General features: G+C 39.5%; 6 protein-coding genes across 6 annotated transcripts; 2 read left to right on the top strand and 4 right to left on the bottom strand.

Annotated features, from left to right (window-relative positions):
* Positions 1-891: 891 nt before the first annotated feature.
* LOC140937873 (uncharacterized) lies at positions 892-1868 on the bottom strand. Its single transcript, XM_073387442.1, has one exon. The coding sequence runs from the start codon at positions 1828-1830 to the stop codon at positions 892-894; it is 939 nt and encodes a 312-aa protein (XP_073243543.1). The 5' UTR covers positions 1831-1868.
* Positions 1869-6477: 4609 nt separating this feature from the next.
* On the top strand, positions 6478-8293 carry LOC140937170 (uncharacterized). Its single transcript, XM_073386702.1, has one exon. The coding sequence runs from the start codon at positions 6580-6582 to the stop codon at positions 7510-7512; it is 933 nt and encodes a 310-aa protein (XP_073242803.1). The 5' UTR covers positions 6478-6579; the 3' UTR covers positions 7513-8293.
* A 4043-nt stretch (positions 8294-12336) lies between these two features.
* Positions 12337-13203, bottom strand: LOC140937874 (uncharacterized). The gene has a single exon (XM_073387443.1). It carries the CDS (start codon positions 13201-13203, stop codon positions 12337-12339), a length of 867 nt encoding a protein of 288 aa, XP_073243544.1.
* A 24-nt stretch (positions 13204-13227) lies between these two features.
* On the bottom strand, positions 13228-13935 carry LOC140937875 (uncharacterized). The gene has a single exon (XM_073387444.1). It carries the CDS (start codon positions 13933-13935, stop codon positions 13228-13230), a length of 708 nt encoding a protein of 235 aa, XP_073243545.1.
* Positions 13936-14043: 108 nt separating this feature from the next.
* Positions 14044-14652, bottom strand: LOC140937876 (uncharacterized). Its single transcript, XM_073387446.1, has one exon. It carries the CDS (start codon positions 14650-14652, stop codon positions 14044-14046), a length of 609 nt encoding a protein of 202 aa, XP_073243547.1.
* A 4838-nt stretch (positions 14653-19490) lies between these two features.
* LOC140937877 (adenosine receptor A2a-like) lies at positions 19491-20600 on the top strand. The gene has a single exon (XM_073387447.1). The coding sequence runs from the start codon at positions 19491-19493 to the stop codon at positions 20427-20429; it is 939 nt and encodes a 312-aa protein (XP_073243548.1). The 3' UTR covers positions 20430-20600.
* Positions 20601-22457: the final 1857 nt, after the last annotated feature.

Raw genomic sequence — 22457 nt, forward strand, 5'->3', positions numbered from 1 at the left:
TATAGGGATCAAAACTTACCTGTTCGAAAATTTCAGCCAGAAAAAATGCTCCCGAAAATTTTGGGTGACCTTTTTAGGGTAAAACTCCGTTGAAAATGGGCAATTTTACCATTTTTTAGATGTTCGAAAATCCTAGGAGAGGCAGGCAAGCAAGAAATTTTACAACAAATGTTCCGAAAATTCTAGATCTCAAATCGTCTTCCGAACAGATATTTTTCCGAAAATTGTCGTTGAATGCCCCTGTGTCATGATGCCAGCACGTAATGTTTATACTTTGCCGTCTTTTCGGCTATTCTAAGAAACTGACTGTCTGGAAACTACAAGGAAATAATTTTCCATTTTGTCAGTTTTTTTGTTTTTCAGTTTCTTATACATGACTTTTAAACATGCCATTAGTGTTTCTGATTTTCCGTTAGCCTGCTCATCTCGAAAATGCCTTATTCGTCTCCTTACCGGTCGTTTTGCTATAAGTCGCGCTTCGATACAAGTTGATTCAGGAGAAGGCCAGGTAAAAAGTTTCGCGTTACGTTGGAGGAACATTCACACCATATGTTTTTCTCGTTCACGCTCTTATGACTATACTTTAACAATGATCAAATTTTTGGGTGCAGTTTTTACTGCTTAAGTTTGTATCGAAACGACCGGTTTACGGTTTCCCTTCGTCATTTTCCGGCATCATGCTCACCCCAGAAGTCCTTATTCTGCTAAAAATTCTTTTTCTGGAGGATTTACATTCTTATGGATTGTAGCCTATCGATCGATCGGTTTTATGGCTAGTTTTTAAGGCCTTAAGTTTTGCCAGTGTCTGGATTAAATATAAGTGTAAGTATACTTATATAAGTATATAAATCATGGTCTGCTGAGTTTGACCCATTTTACTCATCAGTTATGTCAAATTTGCGTGCTGCATTCCAAGTCTTTCGTAGATTTTCCGCGAGCAACTACGGTTCCTCTCTCTTCTATTTTCATGTCCTTCGACCCCTGATTTTTGAAATTATCACCGCAAGTTTCAATCTGCTGTCCCTGAGTTTTCGACTGACATTTGTTGGGTTCCACTGACTTGCTCTTGCTCGAATTCGTTGTTTCGAAGACCTCAGGTATATTTTCGAACTCGAAGAATTTGCGAAAGAAGAATATGGTCAAACTTCCTCTGTAGCCAACATCCAAGGCTAACAAAACGCTGTCTATTTCACGGAACTCGCTTTGACGATTGATCTCTCTTGCGACCAAGAATGAATCGTACAAAAATAATGCAAGCATTCGCAAACTGTACGAGAATAAAGTTATTCGATACAAGTACATCAGCTTTTCACTTCTTCCTCCCCGCGGAAAATGTTCAAAAAACCAATCCCTTACCGTAGAAAGTTGCACAAAGCTAAGAGCACAAGCTAACACTGTAGTCGAAGCGAACTCTAAGAGCACCGAAAAGCCGAGCACAACAAGAACAGGATTGTTTTCGTTAATACCCGGAATAACAGCTATAAGAACGTTCGTTATGATACGTGCACCCCACAAAGCCGTCCACATCCAAAAATGAGCCTGTTTTACAAGAGCCCTGAGAAAGTTTTTGAACTTGAAATCTTTCCATCTATAGATGAGGAAGATCAGAAAGCAAGAAACAATAGTCTCCACGAAAGTGCTTGTAGTATTAAGGCTGTCAATAGCTCTCTGCGAAAGTCCCAGCCAGCCTTCGCATCTTTCGATACTGCTTCCTGCTCTAATAATGCAAATGACGCTGGTAACGAAGAACGTGACAGTGAAAAATGTCGTCAAAAGCAAGAGAACAACTGTACAGATCACTGCAGCAGCTAAGCGGCGGTTCTTCTCCATTGATTTGCTTTAGTGCTGTTGGTGTCCGAATGAATGGCGATCAGTAGAGCGCATGTTGATGTTTAAATTAATAGGCCACTTCCGAGTTCCAAAAACCCTCACTTTCAAAATAAGGCCAAGTGCACAACCTTTCTTGTGAAAGTGAGATTTATTTGCATGAGAATGAAAAATCATCTCCATTCGCCACTTGCACTTTTCCCATGATGCACCTTATTTGGCCCCCAAAATTTGCATAACCTTTGTTTTTCATTTCTCCTGGGTATTACAGCCATCCCAAGAGAAATTGAAAACAATGCTTATGCAAAATTTTGCGGGGGGGTGGGGGAAATAAGGTGCATTATGGGAGATGAGCAAGTGACGAAAGGCTGAGCACCTAACCTCGCTTTGATACAAAGGCCCGGGGGAACTCGAAAATGGCCTATGGCCTATGTCCTGGGGCCTGTTTCTCAAAAGTCCCGTTAACTTTTCGGGCTCGGAAAGTTGCTTTGTGTTTGCCGCGTTTGCATCCAGGATCAAAGTTTCAGCAATTTTGAAAATAATGCTAGTTATAGCTATCGCTATCAACGAGCAAAGATTTTACCTATATGCGCACGCTGTTTAATTTGTTTAGAAATGTCATGAATTACCGTAATTTACGAAAAATAGTTTGACCTCAATTCGATTGCATTAGCGAAAATTACCTTGAAAATAATGAACTAAACTGTTCTACAGCGCAAAGAATTTGAAATCCCGGTTTTAGATAGCACATTTATCGAGATATTAGAGAGTTTTAGATCCGAGTTTACCGCGAATCTCTCTCTAACCGCGGTTTGCGGTTACCCGTTTGCGGTTCGACGTTCAAACATAGTTCGATTTAGATTGGCAGTGGAATAGACTACGGCCGCCATTTTGAATCAGCAGCCATGAATGGCACTTGTTTTCAAGATCCAATAGGATTTATCAAATTTAGCATTTCGCCAGAATTTGTGCCTCTGTTAATGGATAAAGGCTTGCTCCACAAGATTTTGGTATCATTACGTGGGATAAAACAAGAATTATACGCTAAAAGCTTTCAGGTAAATCACATACGTGAAAACCTACCTCCCCACGTTGAAAACGCACGTCGTAAATATCAAACGTGACGCGAAAAACTTGTCACATGACCTACAGCGGTTAGAGGTTCGCGGTAAACTCGGATCTAAAACTCTCTATTGAAGTCTGTACACTCAACACAAACCTCGTCTGAACTGTGAACTGTGACCTGCTAGTTTTTCGCTTTTTATTTTGTTCTTTTTTCTTACAGGTAAAAATTAAAACTCCTATATTCGGCTATGAATACTGTTTCTGGTTCTGTGCCAGTCATAAGGCAACTCCTTCAACTGGGCTGTTTTGTACATACCCATGCAGTAAGCCATGCATCTAGTGAAAAAGCGGTAGGAGAACGGAGAGGTACAAACAGCTCAGTTGAAGCAGTGACTGACTTTTTTTGGTTGGTTATTAACCTTTTTAAGGCTCGCAGTAATCGTAGATTATAGTGCGTCGCCTTAGGGCCTTAGGCACCAGATTTCTGCTAGCAGCGATATGATAGAATATGCCGTTTGGACATCAGGCATCTCAAAAGCTCCAGGAATAGTGACCAGGGTTGCCACTCATCAAAAAGTTGAAGTTGCAATAAGAGAATTTTTAAAGCCTATTTCCACTCTAAGTTTACATGCGTTTAGGGTCTCCGAAGCGCGGGTTTGGGTGCGAAATTTTCCCGAAATTCAACGCTCCAAAAAGCATAAATGGAAAGAGGCTCTGCTAGGATCTTAATTATCTGCATGTAAAATGACTGTTGTTCTTTTTTCTGACGACAAACGATGAGCAGAACTCAACAATGAATTATATGCGAAACTAATTATTTAACCACGCTTGACTATGGCGTCATGAACCATACAACAACAAAGAAAAGTACGTACCGAAGACAGTCTGTTTTTGTTTACAAAAGCTGCTTTTTATTGCCTTAAATGTGTCTTTTTCGGAAGATTAGCCGGAAGATTATATACTGATGAGGTCGGCAACAAAAAAGTCAACTGACCTTTGTGTCCTAGCGGATAGATAGATTATTATGAAAAATCCCAAAAATGTGGGTAATTATGCAACGATGGGAAAGTTGTTACATCCTCCTTTGGTCGGCCCCTATGAAATCCTCTATTGGTCATAGACTAAGTTCAAGCATTTTTATTACGTCGACAAAAAGAGACGGAACGGTTCGATCAGGAAAAATACAAGTAACGGAACTTGTCCGGCAATTTGTTTATGCGTATGAGTTTTACCTACACGTAACTCTTATCCCAGCTGTTCGTCACTTTTCATTGACATCAAAAGATTTGATCTACTCATGGCCTTTCGTGCATTGCCGATAGGTCTTTGCTGGTTAATGTATGTAGTCGTTAAAGATTTAGATATATACAAATAATTCATATGTGCATAGTACTTTCGTCTGCCTGTTCATTCCAGATCTCGTTGTTGTTGTTGTTGTTGTTGTTAATTGCCGTTTTTTTGCTACTCGAACTCTCAGCTAAAACTTTGCGAAGCCTTTTAGGTTCTTTCACATTTCTCTTCCCCACACCATTCTTGTACACTGTTAAGGTAACCGAGCTGCTTACTTGAATAGACAATTAAATAACGGCACTGTAGTGGATGCAAGGCCCCCCTTTTAAAGGCCTGACTTTATCACCGGTGGCGTACTTATTTCAAAGAAAGTGGGAGGGGGGGGGGCACTCATCCAGTACCTAAGATAAGATGGCGGCCAATAAAAATGGAAATCAGTTGTTCTTTACATTAACATAAAAAAAAACTTAACCTAGCCTCGAAGTGTTCAGTTGCTCAAAGATTTGTTGCAGGCAAGAGCCATGCTCTTGTTGCAGGTTACTGATTTTATTATCAATAAATTTACTTTTCTTCTTGGTTTTCTTTTTTACTGCTAAACAGCTTCTGCTAAACTTTTTACAAGGAATCAGAGAGAATTAGAGTCACCCACTGCAAACGGCAAACGTGAATCTGTAGTCGCACTAGCCTGCAAGGTAGGCACAAAAGGGGGTGGGGGAGGGGGAGAGGGAGAAAAGTGCGAAAGGGAAAAGGGAAGGGAGCCTTACACTCTCTCCACAATTCCCCTCCCTTTTTCCCTATGCCCTACCACTTTCGACGCCTGCTACGCGGGCTATGTACTACGTGACCAAGTTTTCCCTTTATCTTTCTTTTACTCATGTTTACTGCTACTTACTTTTACAAAGAAATTACAAAAGTGAGCTGAGTTTGATCGTCCGGGTGAACGTAGTCCTGAATAGGACTGTTGTTGCTGACAGTGACTGACATTTCAACAACCTTTGCGGAAGTCATCTTCGGAGTCAAAGTGAGTTGTATTACGTCAGTTGATGGTATTATACTCTGCTTATTGACCTGATTGGTTAATTACGTCGCGATGTTATTTTTTATTGGTCGGACTGTCAGTTAAGCCGTGATGTTATCGGCTATGATGAAGATTAGTAATGTAATTGGTGCGTTTCCATCCGTCTGTTGTCGCAGTTAGGCAGTCATCTATTGTTATTAGTCAAATTGTCAGTTCTCCAGTCGTTCGTGCTTGATCTCGTCAATAGGTCGTTTGTACGGTGCCGGTAACTGTTGGCTACGATTCAGTTGCGTTTGTTCTAAGTTAGCAAACCAGCTTTCTAAAGTAAGTCGTTGATAGTAGTTTGTAGAATACGTAATACATGTGGCAAAGTCCCAGTCGATTTGATGTCTCGTCTGTAAATGATGTTCAGCAATGTGATTGTTGACGTCACCATTCCTCGTTGCTCGAGTTCTAAGAAAAAGCGAATTTAATGTGACGATAGTTACTGCACTAAGTTAACACAAATATTTACTCTACGGGTAACGGGTAAGAACTAGTGGCCTCTTGTTTACTGAAGCTCAGTTTAGGTACTGAAATGTCCATCTTACCTTAGTCAGAATATTGTAACATTCACAGATGTTACTTGCCTGCGTCGCAGACGCTCTAAACCTTCTGCAGGCCTAGTGCGTCTGCGAATTAGTGCGTTAATTCGTGCACAATGTCGTGTTCGAATCCCGCAGAGTAACAAGGGCATATGTCGGCGTTTTTGATTGGCTAGTTTCTAACGCATTTTGTGATAAGTTCGATTTGAATTAAGTGTTGACCTGCCAAACACGACTAATCTGAGCTCGTGACAAGAGCTCACATGTTTTGTGACACTTAGAACTATTTTCAGGTCGACTGCCGGTGAAGGTTTGCAAAACACTAAATGACCGGCAGTCCTATGTTCTCAGTAAATTTCACAAATCGAAAAAATCCAGCTAAACCAAACTATCATATTATGTCGAGATCCTGATCAAATCAGCCGATATCATGACTTACCCTAAACATTTGTGCAAATCTCTCCGCTGTCATATCACCTGCATTTTTTTTTCACTTGTCTTTCCACTCTTCGTTCTCCTTCCGTCCTGAGAATAAATAATATAATCTTTCTCCATTGCATCAGAAACACTCAAACGAGATCAAAGCTGATGACAGCAATTGCGCAGGAATCTATTGTATCGTGATTGGTTGTTTTTCTTTATTTCCGGGTTAGTATCTCTCCATTTTGAGTCCAGAAAAAAATGAAATTTGACCACAGATTCTCATTTTTCACTTTTCTGAAAAGATTAAAAATAGACAAATAATGCTCCACTGATCGCGACTCGTTCGGACACGAACAGCAGTAAAGCAAATCAATGGAGAAGAGCCGCCGCTTAGCTGCTGCAGTTATCTGTACAGCTGTTCTCTTGCTCTTGAGGACATGTTTCACTGCCACGTTCTTCGTTCCTAGCGTCATTTGCATTATCAAAGCAGGGAGCCGTATCGAAAGATGCGAAGGCAGGCTTGGACTTTCGCAGAGAGCTATTAACTGCCTTAATACCACAAGCACCTTCTTGGAGACCATTGTTTCCTGCTTTCTGATCTTCCTCATCTATAGATGGAAAACATTCAACTTCAAAAACTTTCTCAGGGCTCTTGTACAACAGGCTTATTTTTGGATGTGGACCGCTTTGTGGGTTGCGCGTATCATAACGAACGTTCTTATAGCTGTTATTCCGGGTATTAACGAAAACAATCCTGTTCTTGTTGTGCTCGGCTTTTCGGTCCCCTTAGAGTTCGCTTCAACTACAATGTTAGCTTGTGCTCTTAGCTTTGTGCAACTTTCTACCGTAAGGGATTGGTTTACTGAACATTTTCCACGGGGAGGAAGAAGTGAAAAGCTGATGATCTTGTATCGAATAACTTTGTTTTCGTACGGTTTGCGAATGCTTGCTTTCTTTTTGTACGATTCATTTTTGGTCGCAAGAGCGATAACTCGTGAAAGACAGTTCCGTGAATTAGACAGCCTTTTGCTAGCTTTGGATGTTGGCTACAGAGGAAGTTTGACCGTATTTTTCTTTCGCAAATTCTTTGAGTTTGAAAATACACCAGAGGTCTTCCTCGTAACAACGAATTCGAGCAAGTTAGTGGAAGTTGAATGTCAGTCAAAAGCTGAGCGGCAGGAGATTGAAACTTACGGCGAAATTTTCGAAAATCAAGGAGTAAAGGACATGGAAGGAGAAGAAAAAGGAATCATAGTTGCCAGCGGAAAATCTCCGAAAGACTTGGAATGCAGCACGCAAATTTGACGTAACTGATGAACAAAATGGGTCAAACTCAGCGAAGCATGATTTATAAAGTTTAATCCAGACTCTGTGTAATGATTACTAATGATTTCAAAAAATATTGATTTTCTCAATAACAGTTGCTCTAGCTTCAATATTTTTTCTTAATTAGCTTTATTCTACAACAGGGTAGCATTTCACTGTAACACCATGTTAAGCGAATATAGCTCGTTTTTAATTGATCAGAAGTATTTTTGAGCGATCACGTAGTTTTTTCTGCAAACATAATAGTTCTTAATTTACTTCCGTAAATACTCGCTTCGTCTAAAATTTAGAATTTCAAAAGTTTGCTGACCTGCAAATTCGGTCTGCTTTTATTGTAGGTGAAAACTAGGCAATTAGACAGTCCTGCTACGTTCCCAGAAAGTCGCTAGTTTAGCTTGCAATTCTATTCAAAGCGAAACTACGTGCTTAAAAGCCGCCTTGCGGACTTGGCAAACTTTGCTATTTTATTGTCCTAGTACTTTTTACTCCTAAAATAGAATCCGCAACAATAACTTTAGCTTAACTTCAAACGAGTTTGTTTGTATATCTATTGTACTGAATACCTGTAAATACTGAATACTGAATACCTGTAAATACCTGAATACCTGTAATAATGATATATAAGTAAGATAGTTTGTAGTGTTTTTTGTGATTACGTCGATGGCATCCACATCCTTGATTACATAGTTTTTACTTGATTACTTCCTCGATCGCTCGTACAAGAATAAACGCTATAGCTAGTTGGAACCAAGTCAAGTTTGCCTTATTCTCTGCTGCATTCCAGGTAGTGGATTGATCCCGGTCCTGAGAGTTGTGACGGCTCTTACCCACGAGCGAGTTGCCCCTTGGGTTTAGATCCCCAGTTCAGAAGGCAGTTTCCAGAGTCCAAACCCCAAGTTCCCGTTTAGCCCTTAAAGTCGTTCGAACGTGGGAAAACCTTCCGTAACAACTGGCAAAACTAAAGGTCTTAAAAACTAGCCATAAAACTGATCGAAAGTCCTAGAAGTTGTTCCTTATGCCATAAGAAATGTTATAGTCTACAAGAATGTAAATTCCCCCATAAACAGACAGAATTTATAGCAGAATCAGGGACTTCTGGAGTGAGCATTATACCGGAATGTGAAGAATGGAAACCGGTCGTTTCGATACAAACTTAAGCAGTAAAACTGCCCCCCAAAATTCGATCATTTAAAGTATAGTCATATAACGGCGTGAACGAGAAAAACATAAGGCGTTAATATTCCACGTTCCGTAAGCCAAGTCGTAACGCGAAACTATTCACCTGGCCTTAGACTACGAGTGGTCCCCCATTTTTCCTCAAGGGATAGTAGAGCGAGCAAAACGCGAGCGCGCGTGAAAATCATCCCACGCGAGAAAAGGCGACACGCGGCGGGGAGCGTCGCCTTTTCTCGCGTGGGGTGATTTTCACGCGCGCTCGCGTTTCGCTGGCTCTACTATCCCTGAAGAAAAATGGGGGACTACTCGTAGTCTAACCTGCCCTCGCCTGAATCAACTTGTATTGAAGCGCGACTTGTAAAGAAAAAACCGGTAAGGAGACGGATAATGCATTTTCGACATGAGCAGGCTATTTCCTTGTAGTCTCCAGATAGTCAGTTTCTTAGAATAGCCACAAGTGAAGAAATAGTTCCACGTACCAGATCGAAAAGTATAAACATTGCATGCTCGCATCCTGACTAAACATAATTTTTATTCAATATTCCCCTGAAGCACGTTTAGGAAGCGTTTCTGGTATTCAGCTGACTCAGTATATTGTCGTGAAGTATTTTGTAAGTTATTTTTAGTTTATTCCATGTTTGCGCTTGACATGTCACTCGTGCCTAGAGTTTTGTTATGATCATTTTGTAGAACGAAGTTAATCCGTGTTTGTCTCAACAGGTTTCCCCAATTATTTATCTTTTACCTTTTTAAGTAGTTTTTTCAGCCTGAATGTCATTTATTAAATTTGAGTGTCACTCCTTGAAGTTGTCATGGGCACGTTTTGGGACTATCACTGACCTTGATTGTTAGCTACATTAGAGTTCCTGTTTTGCCTTAAGCTAGAGCTTCGTGGGTTTAGCTGTCACGCTTACATTGCTTCTCTTGTGCTTGAAATTATTAAGCTTATAGGTTTGTTTATTACACTTTGTTTATTGGGAAAAGCGTTTGTAATTCTCATGGTCAGCAAGCCCGAACGTACTCACATTCAGGTTATTTAAGTTGTCAACATCTGGTGTACCCTGCTTACAGAGTTTCCTTCGATCTTCCTAGAGTCTCCTTCGATCTTCCTAGATAAGTCGGGAAGATCGAAGCGACTCTGCTAGAAGGGTACATCTGGTGTAGATTAGTTGGTAGACTGTAGTTGGTCGATTGGTGGTTTTAGGGTGTGCAGTTAGTAGTTGAGCTGTCTACAGCGTCAAGTGATGCTGTAGACAAGACATATGAGAGTTTCTCAGAATAGTCAGTTTCTCAGAATAACCACAAAAGACAGTTCCACCAGACCGAAAAGTATAAACATTGCGTGCTGGCATCCTGACTGAACATAACATTTTTTCAATATTCCCCTGAAGCACGTTTAGGAAGCGTTTCTGGTACTCAGTATATACTTTCCACTACTTTGCCACAGGGAGGATCTCTAGATTTTAAAAATGAATGACAAGTGATGTACTGAAGTAAAAACAAGTATAAATAAGAGTAAAAAGTTGCCGTTTCGGCCTCATCGTAATGCCGCCATGCTTAAGAAAAGAGGTAACATAAATATTATATATTATAATGTGTACTGTTTAGTATTTCTGTCATTGATTTGACTTGTATATATACTTTTGATAATACTTCCTTTTATAATAATTAATTGAGGGATCCTATTACTTACAAGCCAAGTGATTTCCTTGAGCTTCCTCGCAATTTACGTTTAATTTTTCAGCACTTCCTGCTTTGTATCGTGGCAAAACAATAAACTTTAAAATAAAACTCTAACAAATTATGCGAAGTAATTTAAATACTTTTAACTGTCTTAAAATTACCATATTAAGAACGTCAAGAGGAAGTCATTCAGCCAATGTTTCGGCAAAGTTTAACTCAGGTTTATTAGCCGTGGACAAAAAAGGGAGAGTGAAGAAAAGTCAAAAACAGAAAAAGAAACTCAAGACACAGGCAGACAAATTCGGCTGCTCACAAGATTTATTAACGTGTCTCGATGGGGTTTTTCAGGGTCATGCGCATGAGCAGACCACTATTTGTAGGCAGTTGTTTGGAGGTCACTTGGTGGGCTCTCGGCCAATGAGAAAGAAGAAAAATTTACAACGAATGATAATAAACAATTATTGGATGAGGATTTTGTGATATCCAAAATAAACAGGGTCGAGGTAGGGGTTATGACCCGAAGCCGAAGGCTTCGTCTGATAACAATTACCGAGACCTTGATTATTCTGGATATCACAAAAACTGAATCTAATAATTGTTTTATTATACATTGAATGAAAAAAAAAATGGTCATTTTTTTTGCCTCTTCACTGACGGCAAGCAACACAAAGTGCGCGAACTTGACATGATTATCCTTAGAAATCAGGCACCGCGGTCATACATGACATGATTACCGGTGACCTTGAAAGAAACATTAACGCAACTCTGCTGTTGATCGAGTTAGATTTCTGGGCTTACAGCTCTCTCTTGTCAGCTCTTAATTCATGCTTGAATCCTCGTTGATATTGTAACGGATGATACGCTGCGACTGTAGGAGAAGCCAATTGTCACGCGGCTAAAACTATTTGTGGCGGCGAAACTCCGTGTGAGCGGGTATATTTTACTGGTCGATCATGAATCAACTACGATCACGAAACTAGGAGCTAGTCCTTGATGGTGATTTTATTGACGATAATCGAACCGTAAACTGAAATATAATGCAACGTAACAAATAATTACTAAAAGCTAAAAGTACAATTGCAATTATTATAGTTTGGCTAGCAGATAATATAAACTTTTTACTGACATTCCAATCATATTTTCATTTTCGTAGCTGTTCCGGTATAAGAACCTTGCCAAAAACGCGTAATAAGACAAAAGAAATATACTTATTGAAATACAGGAATAATAAATTTACCAACTAGAATATTAGACTAAATATACTTCATGAAAGGAACAAAATCAACTACGCAGGAGTAAAGAAACCTTCCCAAAAACGATAATGGTTGCTTCCTGCGAATAATACGATACTAAGAAACTAACAAAATAAATCTGAGAACGGACTACGTTTGCAAAGGCACGAAAACTAAATAAACTAAAAGAAATGAGATTCCCACGCCGAACTAAAAAGTAAAAACCTACTTGAAACTCAAAAAGGCGTAGTCACGTAATGGTACGAGATACTGAGTATTACAACAATTTCTTGCAGGAATATACTTTATGAGTTGCCAGATAGACAAAACTACAGAAGATAAAATGTACTTACATATCGGTTCCCGCTTGCCTCTAAGTACCAAAAAATGAACTATTCAAATGGACTACAACAATGTACACATGCAGACGACGAAATCCAACTAACGCTAAACTTAAAAGACCATGCGTTTTCTACCTAAAAATAGGCGTTGTCTAAGGAAATGAAACTAGCGAATCAGAAAAGCTTGAGGTGAGAGATATCATGTCACTAAATCAATAAAGCTTGTTGTGATGTCATTTACATGGCTCCCCTGAAATATTTATATTTCACTAATCAAAGTTCAAATAACTAAAAACTAAAATCAAAGTTCAAAATCAAAGTGTTCGTTTGTAAGTAACCTTGTGGCTCTTCGGTGGGGATCTCCCCGGTACTCACTCTTCCACTGCCATTAGAAGTACTAACTTCTGTACTGGTCGCTCTAGGTAACGCAGAGGTCCAGATCTCCTTCCATTCTTGTCCAGGCAGCAATCTGCGAGGGCTACTTGAACCTTGCGGACTTGACCATCTTTACTTGGGTAGACAGTAGCGACACGAGCAAGTTGCCATGCGTTACGTGAGAGGTTGGAATCTTTCACCATCACTTCGTCACCGACGCTTAAATTTCGACGGGGTCTTGTCCACTTCTGACGTTCCTGAAGGCTGAGTAAGTATTCTTTACGCCAGCGGGTCCAAACCTCATTGGCGAGATGCTGTACGCGTCTCCAACGCTTGCGAGCGTACATATCGGCCGGCTCGAACTTTCCAGGCGGTGATAGTAGGACTTTAGACTTCATTGTTAAAAGATGACTTGGGGTTAGTGGTTCAGGGGAATCTGGATCAGTGAGCTGATTGACGGTGAGAAGGCGACTGTTGACTATTGCCTCTGCCTCACACATTAACGTCCTGAGGGATTCATCATCAAGTTGCTCAGCGTTGTGTTGTAAAAGGGATGAGAGCACGTTCCGTACCGTTCGTATCTGGCGTTCCCACACGCCGCCCATGTGGCTTGCCGACGGTACCTTCATCTTGAAGGTGATCCAGTCGCATTGTTCTTTCAAGAGGCTTGACTTGATTTTTTCCTGGTCCATTTCGTTTAGGGCTTCCAGAAGTTCTCGTCGGGCTCCCACGAAATTAGTTCCTTGATCGCTTCGTAGTTGACGAACGGGTCCACGTCGGCTGGTGAATCGTCTGAATGCGTTCAGGAATGAATCAGTATCGAGTGAATTTGCGATCTCTAGGTGAATTGCCCTTGAAGCCATACATGTAAATATGACTCCATAGCGCTAGATTTCTTTGCGTCTTTCCTTCACCATGAACGGACCAAAGTAGTCGGCTGCACAATATGTGAAAGGTGGGGCACTTTCCAGTCGATCTTCTGGGAGGTCTGCCATCCTCTGTTCGATTACCGGTCCTCGGAGCTTCCTACATGTCACACAAGAAGCGATAACAGCGCTTACAGCGGATGAGCCTCCGATAATCCAATAACCGCGAGACCTAATCTCGTTGAGCGTCATTCCTTTGCCCTGATGCTTGGTGTACTCGTGGTAGTGCTTGATAATGAGTTTGGTCACATGACTTCCTTTCGGCAAAATTATGGGATGTTTAACCTGATCAGCGTAATCTGCATTCTTTAGACGACCACCCACGCGCAGAACACCATCCTCATCGATGTAGGGGTCTAATTTACGAACTGAATTATATGGCTTTGTGGTCACGTGCATTGAAGAGTCCTCTTTTCCTTTTACTGGTTCCTTGAGCTGGTCTTTAAATGCCTTGAACTGCGCGGCTTGGATAATTAATTTTCCAGCTCTCTGCAGATCTTGGGCTCTCACTTGAACTGTCTCCTCAGGTTCTTTCTTGGCGCGAGCCTTTAATTTCTTCATATACTTCATGCACAACGCTACCGCCCGCTGTGCGCGATACCAGCTAGAAAACCGTTCGACTCTTTCATCCAAAGTAGACTTGCTTTTTTCAGACGACGATGTTGTCATGGTGACTGATTTTTTAACTTCGGGGTCGTCATCTCTCAAGATGTGGCTCTGTTCGTCGCTATTCAGCCAAGTACAATCCTTGCTCCACAGAAACTCCGGTCCCAGAATCTATCTTGAATCTTGAAGTTCCTTGGCTTTCATTCCACGCGACGCCTCGTCCGCCGGGTTCTGTTTAGATTCTATGTACCGCCATTGCTTCTTATCGGTGCAATCTTGTATCTCTTGTACCCTGTTGGCCACGTACACATGAAATCGTTTGCTTTCATTGTTCAGATACCCAAGTACTACCTTGCTATCCGTCCAGTAGAAGTCTTCGTCGATTCTGTACTCTAATTCCCGATGTATTTGTTGGCTTATTCGTACGGAACAGACAGCAGCGGTAAGCTCAAGTCGCGGGATGGTAACGGGTTTTAGAGGAGCTACTCGAGATTTTCCCATCACAAACGCGCAGTGCACATTATGCGCTTCATCTTCAAGGCGCAGGTAGCTACACTGACCATATCCTTGGACACTTGCGTCGCTAAAGTGATGTAATTCTGCTCTGATGACTTGACCGAAGTGGCTTGGCTTGTAACATCTGGGAATTTTGATACTTTGAAGTTTCATCAGTTCCATTCGCCATCTTTCCCATTTCATATTTGCTTCTTCTGGAACAGGTTCGTCCCAGTCCAGGTTGAGACCACATAGTTCTTGTAAAATTGCCTTTCCTTGCAACATGAGAGGGGCAACGAATCCTATGGGGTCGTATACGGAACTCACGGTGGACAAAATTCCGCGTCTTGTACATGGCTTGTCTTAGAGAACGATATTGAATTCAAAACTATCGGACTCGACGCACCACTGCACTCCTAATGTGCGTTCCAAAGGGAGTTTATCCAAGTCTAGGTCGATTTTTTTTTTATATTGGACTGCAAGCATATTTTATGATGGCATGTCACCTATTTTTTAGGGGCACGGTATATTATAAATATTCCTGGTCTAGAAATCGAAAGATGTTATCTTTATTATTTAGTAGCATGAAGTGTAAGCAGCACACAAGAATAAAGAACTAGTAAAGAAATAGAGTTTTAAAAGGGCTTCATTCCTTTTCCTTTTCTTCTTCTTCTTCTTCTTCTTCTTCTTCTTCTTCTTGTTCTTCTTGTTCTTCTTCTTGTTCTTCTTGTTCTTGTTCTTCTTGTTCTTCTTCTTCTTCTTGTTCTTGTTCTTGTTCTTCTTCTTGTTCTTCTTCTTCTTGTTCTTGTTCTTCTTCTTCTTCTTCTTCTTCTTGTTCTTCTTCTTCTTCTTGTTCTTCTTCTTCTTCTTGTTCTTCTTCTTCTTCTTCTTCTTCTTCTTCTTCTTCTTCTTCTTCTTCTTGTTGTTCTTCTTGTTCTTCTTGTTCTTCTTCTTCTTCTTCTTCTTCTTCTTCTTGTTCTTCTTGTTGTTGTTGTTCTTCTTCTTCTTCTTCTTCTTCTTCTTCTTCTTCTTCTTGTTCTTCTTCCTCTTCTTCTTGTTCTTGTTCTTGTTCTTGTTCTTCTTGTTCTTGTTCTTCTTCTTCTTGTTCTTCTTCTTCTTCTTCTTCTTATTGTTCTTGTTCTTGTTCTTGTTCTTCTTCTTGTTCTTGTTCTTCTTGTTCTTCTTGTTCTTCTTGTTCTTCTTCTTCTTCTTCTTCTTCTTCTTCTTGTTCTTGTTCTTCTTCTTCTTCTTCTTCTTGTTCTTCTTCTTGTTCTTCTTCTTGTTCTTCTTGTTCTTCTTCTCCTCCTCCTCCTCCTCCTTATGGAACTTGAGTAACTTGTTACTCGATACAAAGCCTGTCAAACCAGTTAAACCACTTAAAAGTAGTACATGACCTTATCTTAATGAGATTTCCCCGCATTTTATTCATGAGATAAAGACAAAAGGCTATATATGACGTCTTCAGCGTTAATGTTTTCAATAATGAGATTTCATTTCAAAAAAAATGAGACTCTTAATTTCATCCCTACTAAATTTTTATCACTTCTTTCTTGGTGTAAACTCAGAATAAATAACATTAACATGCAAATGAAAGATATTAAAAGCGCATCGACGTTTAAAGCCAGCACTTTCTGAGCATTCAACATATTAACATGAATAAAATTGCTTCTCTGATACTGGTAGAAGCATCTCTTTAATGATTAACACATCCTACGGGTTGCCCTCCCAAGAGCCCAGCGAGGTTATGCGATTGCCTAGTCCCCAGGCTCATTAGTTCGCGGGGCCAAGGAAACGCATAGTAAGAAGGCCTGGGACAAGTTCTGCTGTACACGTATTTGTTGTGTATAAGATGTAGCAAGATAATTGTTTTAGTCAACTACTGTGGGTATTGACCACACAATAACATTTTTGCATTTTGCCAAGTAAAACATTGGACACAAAAGAAAATTTGTAGCATGTGTCAGAGGGCATTCGTTTTTGTTTTAAGAAAAAATGTTTCCTTTTGGCGTAAAAGAAAATCCACACGACCACATTTAAATGTTTTGGAAAAAAAAGTTCTACCATCGTACTATGTAATATACCCGAAAAACCTAGCTTTATGTTTTATTTAGGGGTACAAGAACTTTATCGGTAAGTACTAACTATTACTGAATACAGCCGCGAAGTAAAGCTGGATCTTGGTTTTAGATCAGGATCGGTAATGAGAATAAAACATAAAAGCAAATGCAAGCTGGCAGCCAAAAGATAGGATATTATTTAATTGCCCGATATTTTGGTTAGACAACACTATCCTTCGTCTGGGGCTGCAAAGAGCAATAATAAATTGTTATAAATAAGGGGTTGAAAAGAAACAACAACGAACATATTTAGCTTCCTCTATGAGTTGATGGAAGAAAAGAAAAGAGAATCTAAAGTACGAATAACAAGAATCTGTGTGTCGAGAATTTATTTGCTGGACTAAAAACGCATATTAACATTAAAAGCAGTCAGCGGGTGTTTAAAGTGGTTAGGGCCGCTTTGTTAAAAGAAGACAAATTGAGGTGATAATCAAAATTAGTAGAAAAATATTGTTTTCATAGTGAATATCTTTATTTTATACCCAAGCATTATTAATGGTTATGGGGTTTGGTTCACTTCAACCAAACGCGTTCATATTGCTATTTTGCTTTAGTAACGGATGAGCTGTTGGCAGGAAATTTAGGGAAAAGAAAATTAAAAATACGAATAACAAGAACTATATGTGTCGTGAATTTTTATATACTGGACTATAAAACATATATTAACATAAGAAGTAGTCAGGTGTTTAAAATGATTAGGGACGCTCGCTTAAAAAAAGACACTATGAGCTATAATCAAAACTTAATTCTAAAGAAAATTTTTCTTAGTTGCAAGTTAGAGTGAATATCTTTATTTTATACCTAATTATTATTGATAGTTATGGGGCTCACTCAATCAAAACCTATCTCAACCGACCCAAAAATTATAAACAAACTAGTTTGGCATGCTTGGACTGTTAAGACTTCCTTTCTACAAGAAAACTCTTTGCAAACGTCTGTCAAAGCCGGCCGCGCACGAATTAGCAATTTAATTGGTTAATAATTAAAGGCCCTTTCCAAGTTTCTTTTTCCAGCCATCTGAATTCGGTTAATACTCACATGGATTACGCTCTGCTAGGAAGATTCTGATGACTCAAGCATATTTGAATGCAGCTTGTGTTGAATTGGCCGAATTATTGGAACTTACAGCGATATTAATGAAGAAAACGTCATGCAGGCTTGTCTCACCGACAACATATTAAGACCTAAAAAGTCATTAAAATGGTCCGTAAGTCAGCTTCAACTGGCTCATTATAGTTCGACTAATGTTTGTTTGAAAAACTAGACAACTTTGCTGTATCCTTTTTCCTCGTGTGGTAAGACTAAAAACAGAATTAATTTTTTCCCTCAAAGTTTTGTAGAAAAAGTTGATAAAAATTAAAACGAGAATTGACAAAGGTCCGCATTATCGCACATCCAAAACAAACAACAAAATTACTGCAACCCACACAGTTTGATGTGTTTACTGACTGTCAAGACCTCCTTTACTAGTGAAAATCGTCGTCAGTGAGTTAGTTTCAACAGGCTCATTACAGCTCGGTGTCAGCTTGAAATACTTCATTGTTTTTGCTTATAAACCCTGACTACAGCTTTTAAGAACAAAATAAAACTCATCCCTTTTGTTTTTGTTTGAAACACGGATCGTGATAATTACTGGAGAATTACCAAATAAAATAACCGAGTCAAAACACTTGGACTGAGATGGTAATGACGTTTTCGTGCGAGTTCCCTTTACCCCAAGGGCTAATTGTTGTAAACACGTGGATATATATTAACCATACGCGTAGTCCGTACGTAGCGCAATACACCTGATTGCAATGAACATGCCTCAGAAAAATGGTAAAGGGGAAATAAAAATAGAAATAGCCAAATAGGCGTTTTGAGGGCGTAGAAGCGAAGACAGCACGCATATGTTGAAAATAAATTCACCATAAAAGATTATAGTGGTTTAATGGTAAGCCTTATTAATGTCGATTTGTTTTTTGCATTTTAAATTCATTTCCCCAAGTTAAGCTGATTTAACTATGACAACGCTATTGCAGTTAGGTGTATATACAGTATATCGCTTAATTTCTGGGAAGGAGTGATGGCTCAAGCTTATAGTAAACTTTTAAAAAATGTTTAGTTATCGGAATTTTCTTCAAATTATTGGGATGTCAAGTTACCAATGCGCGCGAACATAAGACCTAAAAAGTTAAAATCATCCGTGAGTTAAAGTTTCACCTGTGACATAACGCCTGGCTCATCACAGTTCGGTCAGTTAGATTGAAAAAGTACCGAGACAACTTTGCTCGACTTTTCTTGGCCCTGTGAGCTTTCTTATACGTTTAGTTAAAAGTTTTTGCACGTTTATGACTGTATAAATTACTTCTGATCATTATTTATTAATACGTGACAAATTAACGTATACACCTGATTGAAAAAACGTTGTCGCTTGAAAAGTATAAACCATGAACGATGGGACCGAATGGATTTATGGGTACAACTTTATTAGCATTGCAAATTCAAAGTTCTTCTCAAAAATGTTTACATCTACGAAGCTTTTCGCGACGATACATTCCAAAAAAACGTAAAACGCGGTTTCCAGTATTTACGGCTCACAACTTCACCAGTGCTGGACACATAAGAGATTTTTACAGTTAAAGAGCGTAGCCATATCGCTAACGCACACTTGAAAATCATAAGATAAGACCTAAAAGCGTTCTTGGAAAACACAAAAAGACAACAGCATGCCTTAAACAAAGTACTCTAGGGATTTGCATCCGCACGAGCATCTCGTGACAATATAAACTTTTGTCGAAAGAACTTTTAATTTGCTTTGCTAATACCCATAAATCCTTGAAACCTCATCGTTCATGGTTTATACTTTTTAGCGACAACGTTTTTTTCAATCAGGTATATATAGCCCGTTCAGGTAAATTTAAGTCTTGACTCTAGAGATGTAGAAATGATATCAGCTTTCACCCAAATTAAAATAGTATGTATAAATAAAACTCTCACTTGCAGGTCATTGCGCCGGAGAGGAAAATGGCACTAAAAAGTTTTACGGAAGACGAAAACCATAAAACTGTCGAAGAACTGTTCTGCACGGCAGAATTAGTCAGAGGTGTGGATGACGAGCTTATCTTTGTTTCAGCTCTACATAGTTTTCTGTCCATTACTGCATTTCTGGGGAACACTCTGATCCTAGCGGCTCTGCACAAGGAAACTTCACTTCATCCGCCGTCCAAACTCCTGTATCGTAACCTAGCGATAACTGATCTCTGTGTTGGTATCATTGCAGAGCCTTTCTATGTGACTTACTTAACATCTGTTGTGAACGAAAGATGGGATATTTGCTATTACGCATATTGGGCGGTAACTTACTCAGGTTTAACTTTGTGTACAGTGTCTTTATTAACACTGACTGCAATAAGCGTGGACAGACTTCTCGCCTTGTTGCTGGGGCTCAGATACAGACAAGTTGTGACTTATAGAAGAACATGTATAACTGCGACTGGATTTTGGATTTTGTCGATTGTCGGTGCATCTACTCTCTTTTGGAATCGTCGTATGACTTCATGGTTTCAATATACAGTTACAGCTTTGTGTCTGGTCACCACAATCTTCGCTTACGCAAAAATTTTCGTTACCCTGCGTCATAACCAAATTCATGTTCAGAACCATGCTTCTCGAGCGCAACCGTGCGAAGCAATTCCATTGAACATAGCTCGATACAGAAAGGCAGTGTACAGTGCACTGTGGGTGCAGGGAACAGTGGCTATTTGTTATCTTCCATATAATATAGCGGTCTTTTTGACACCTCAGAGAGGGATGCCTTTATCGATTTACCTTGCCAGGAGTTCCACAGCTGGCATGGTTTTGGTAAACTCGTCATTAAACCCATTGTTGTACTGTTGGAAGATCAGCGAAGTAAGGCAAGCTGTAAAAGAAACATTAAGGCAACTCTTCTGTCGATCGAGTTAGTTTTCTACGCTTTTCATCCGTGGTTGATTCGTGCTATATTTAAAACTTGGTTTCAAGGTGAAATTAACTGCATTTAACGCGTTAACCTGTGAATACATTGTATTCAGGGTAAGCCGCGCCGCTTCTTTTAATTGAAACGATAAGCTGTATGTTCAAGGGAAACGTATATTATTCCTGTTATGGTTGTTATTTAGTGGCATGAGAAGTGTAAACGGCCTTTTGAATAAATAGATAGCAAAGAAACAAATAGGATGCCGGTCAATGTGCTTAGCTTCCTCAGTTGTTTATTTGCGGGTTTAAACGGAGAAGAAAATGCTTGGAGGGCATCCCCCATCAAAGGAAGTACAGCTCTCTTCCCCGCGGCTTGTACCGGTACTGAGCTGCTATAAAATTTGAAACATCCGTCAAAACTTCTGATCAGTAAAGTAAAAAATAATTGAGGCGCAAAAACCGCTTTTTTTTTCAAAATGTAATATGAGGCAATTCCTTTTTTTAAAAAAATGTTTAATTTAAGATGAAGGGTCACCCTATTTAATAACTAATTTCCTGAGCATTAATTACACAGTCACTAACATTTGAATTTTTCCAGAAAAAACGGAGGGTCTTAGAAAACGCTAGCAGGCATTAGAAGGCCTTTGTTTACAGTGGATCATTTTTTGGATCTAGACGAACCTCTTCTAGCCTCATGTCGTCGTCCCAATATCTGAACACAGAGGCTATAACCCCTCCGGTACCCTCTGTAAGAGATAGGCAGGTGGGCAGTAATAGTTCGTTCTTTTAAGAGTGAACAAAAGCCCACGTTCAATATATTAAAATTCTAACATGACTTTGAGACTCCGAGGCTTAAGGGTCAAAACTGCAGGGTTTTGTTTTACCACTCCATTGTCCCGCAATTCCCAGGAGAGATTTGAGAACAAAGAACACCAAACCAAATATAGAAAAATGACCGGAAAGCCTCGAAGTCATGTTAGATTTTTAATATATCGCACGTTGGCTATTATACTGTACGTCGATCATCTAATTGCACGACACCTCTTAATAGTTTTCTGTCTCGTTGCAGGTTCATAAGACAGTTTATGCCCGCTTGTTTTTGTTAAAAGGGGTGGTTATAAACAGTTATGAAACAAGAAGGATTAAGAACTTTTAATTAAAAACAGCGTGCGTTTACCTAGTTAGTTCTCTGTCGAGATAATCGGCAACCAATTGGTGAAAATGGAATATTAAATACCTATTTTCTCCAAAGACCTCTCAGGTCTGAACAGGGTTAAAATACCAGGTGTTAATATCGGCGGGAATTAACATATCCGTAATATATAAGAAACGAGTGTTATTCATGTTACATGTTAGGATATAATAACAGACACCAAACTTGCCGCAGCCGCCGACACAGTTTGACGCGTTTGCCGACTATTAGACTTCCTTTACTACTGAAAACTCACTACAATCGTCGGTGACCGCCTTTTTTTCATCAGGCTCCCCGTGATAAAAGTAAAGTTAGCGTCAGCTTGAAAAACTTCTTTACTTTTGCTAAACCTCTCTTCTCCTTGTGATAACCTCAAAGAACAAAATTAAACTCAGCTCTTCTGTTTTCGTTAGAAAGAGGATCGCGATGCTTTACAGATTGAAGAATTAGCAAATAAAATTCCAGCGTCAATACCTAGCCTTGGCTAATTACATTTAACTTTAAAGATGAAGGAATGTTATTCCTCCTCATTCACATCCTGCATTTTATATAAGAGTGATATATAAATGAAGGGATTGCTTCCCCTAAGATGGTCATGATGTTTTCGTACGTTTTCCCTTTCATCATAACGGACCCAAAATTAAAAGTTATCCTAATTGAGTCTTAATTGTTGTAAACATGTGGATATCTCTTTCCAGCCATTTTAACATGCGTGGTCAGTGCGTAAAGCAAATACACCTAATTACAATAACGTTGTCTTAGAAAAATTTAATTGGGAAGGAGTGGTGGCTAAAGCTTACATTAAACCTTAAAAAATCTTGAGTTATTGGAATTTCCTTGAAATT

The sequence above is a fragment of the Porites lutea genome, chromosome 5 (genome assembly GCF_958299795.1).
Source record: "Porites lutea chromosome 5, jaPorLute2.1, whole genome shotgun sequence".
NCBI lineage: Eukaryota > Metazoa > Cnidaria > Anthozoa > Scleractinia > Poritidae > Porites > Porites lutea.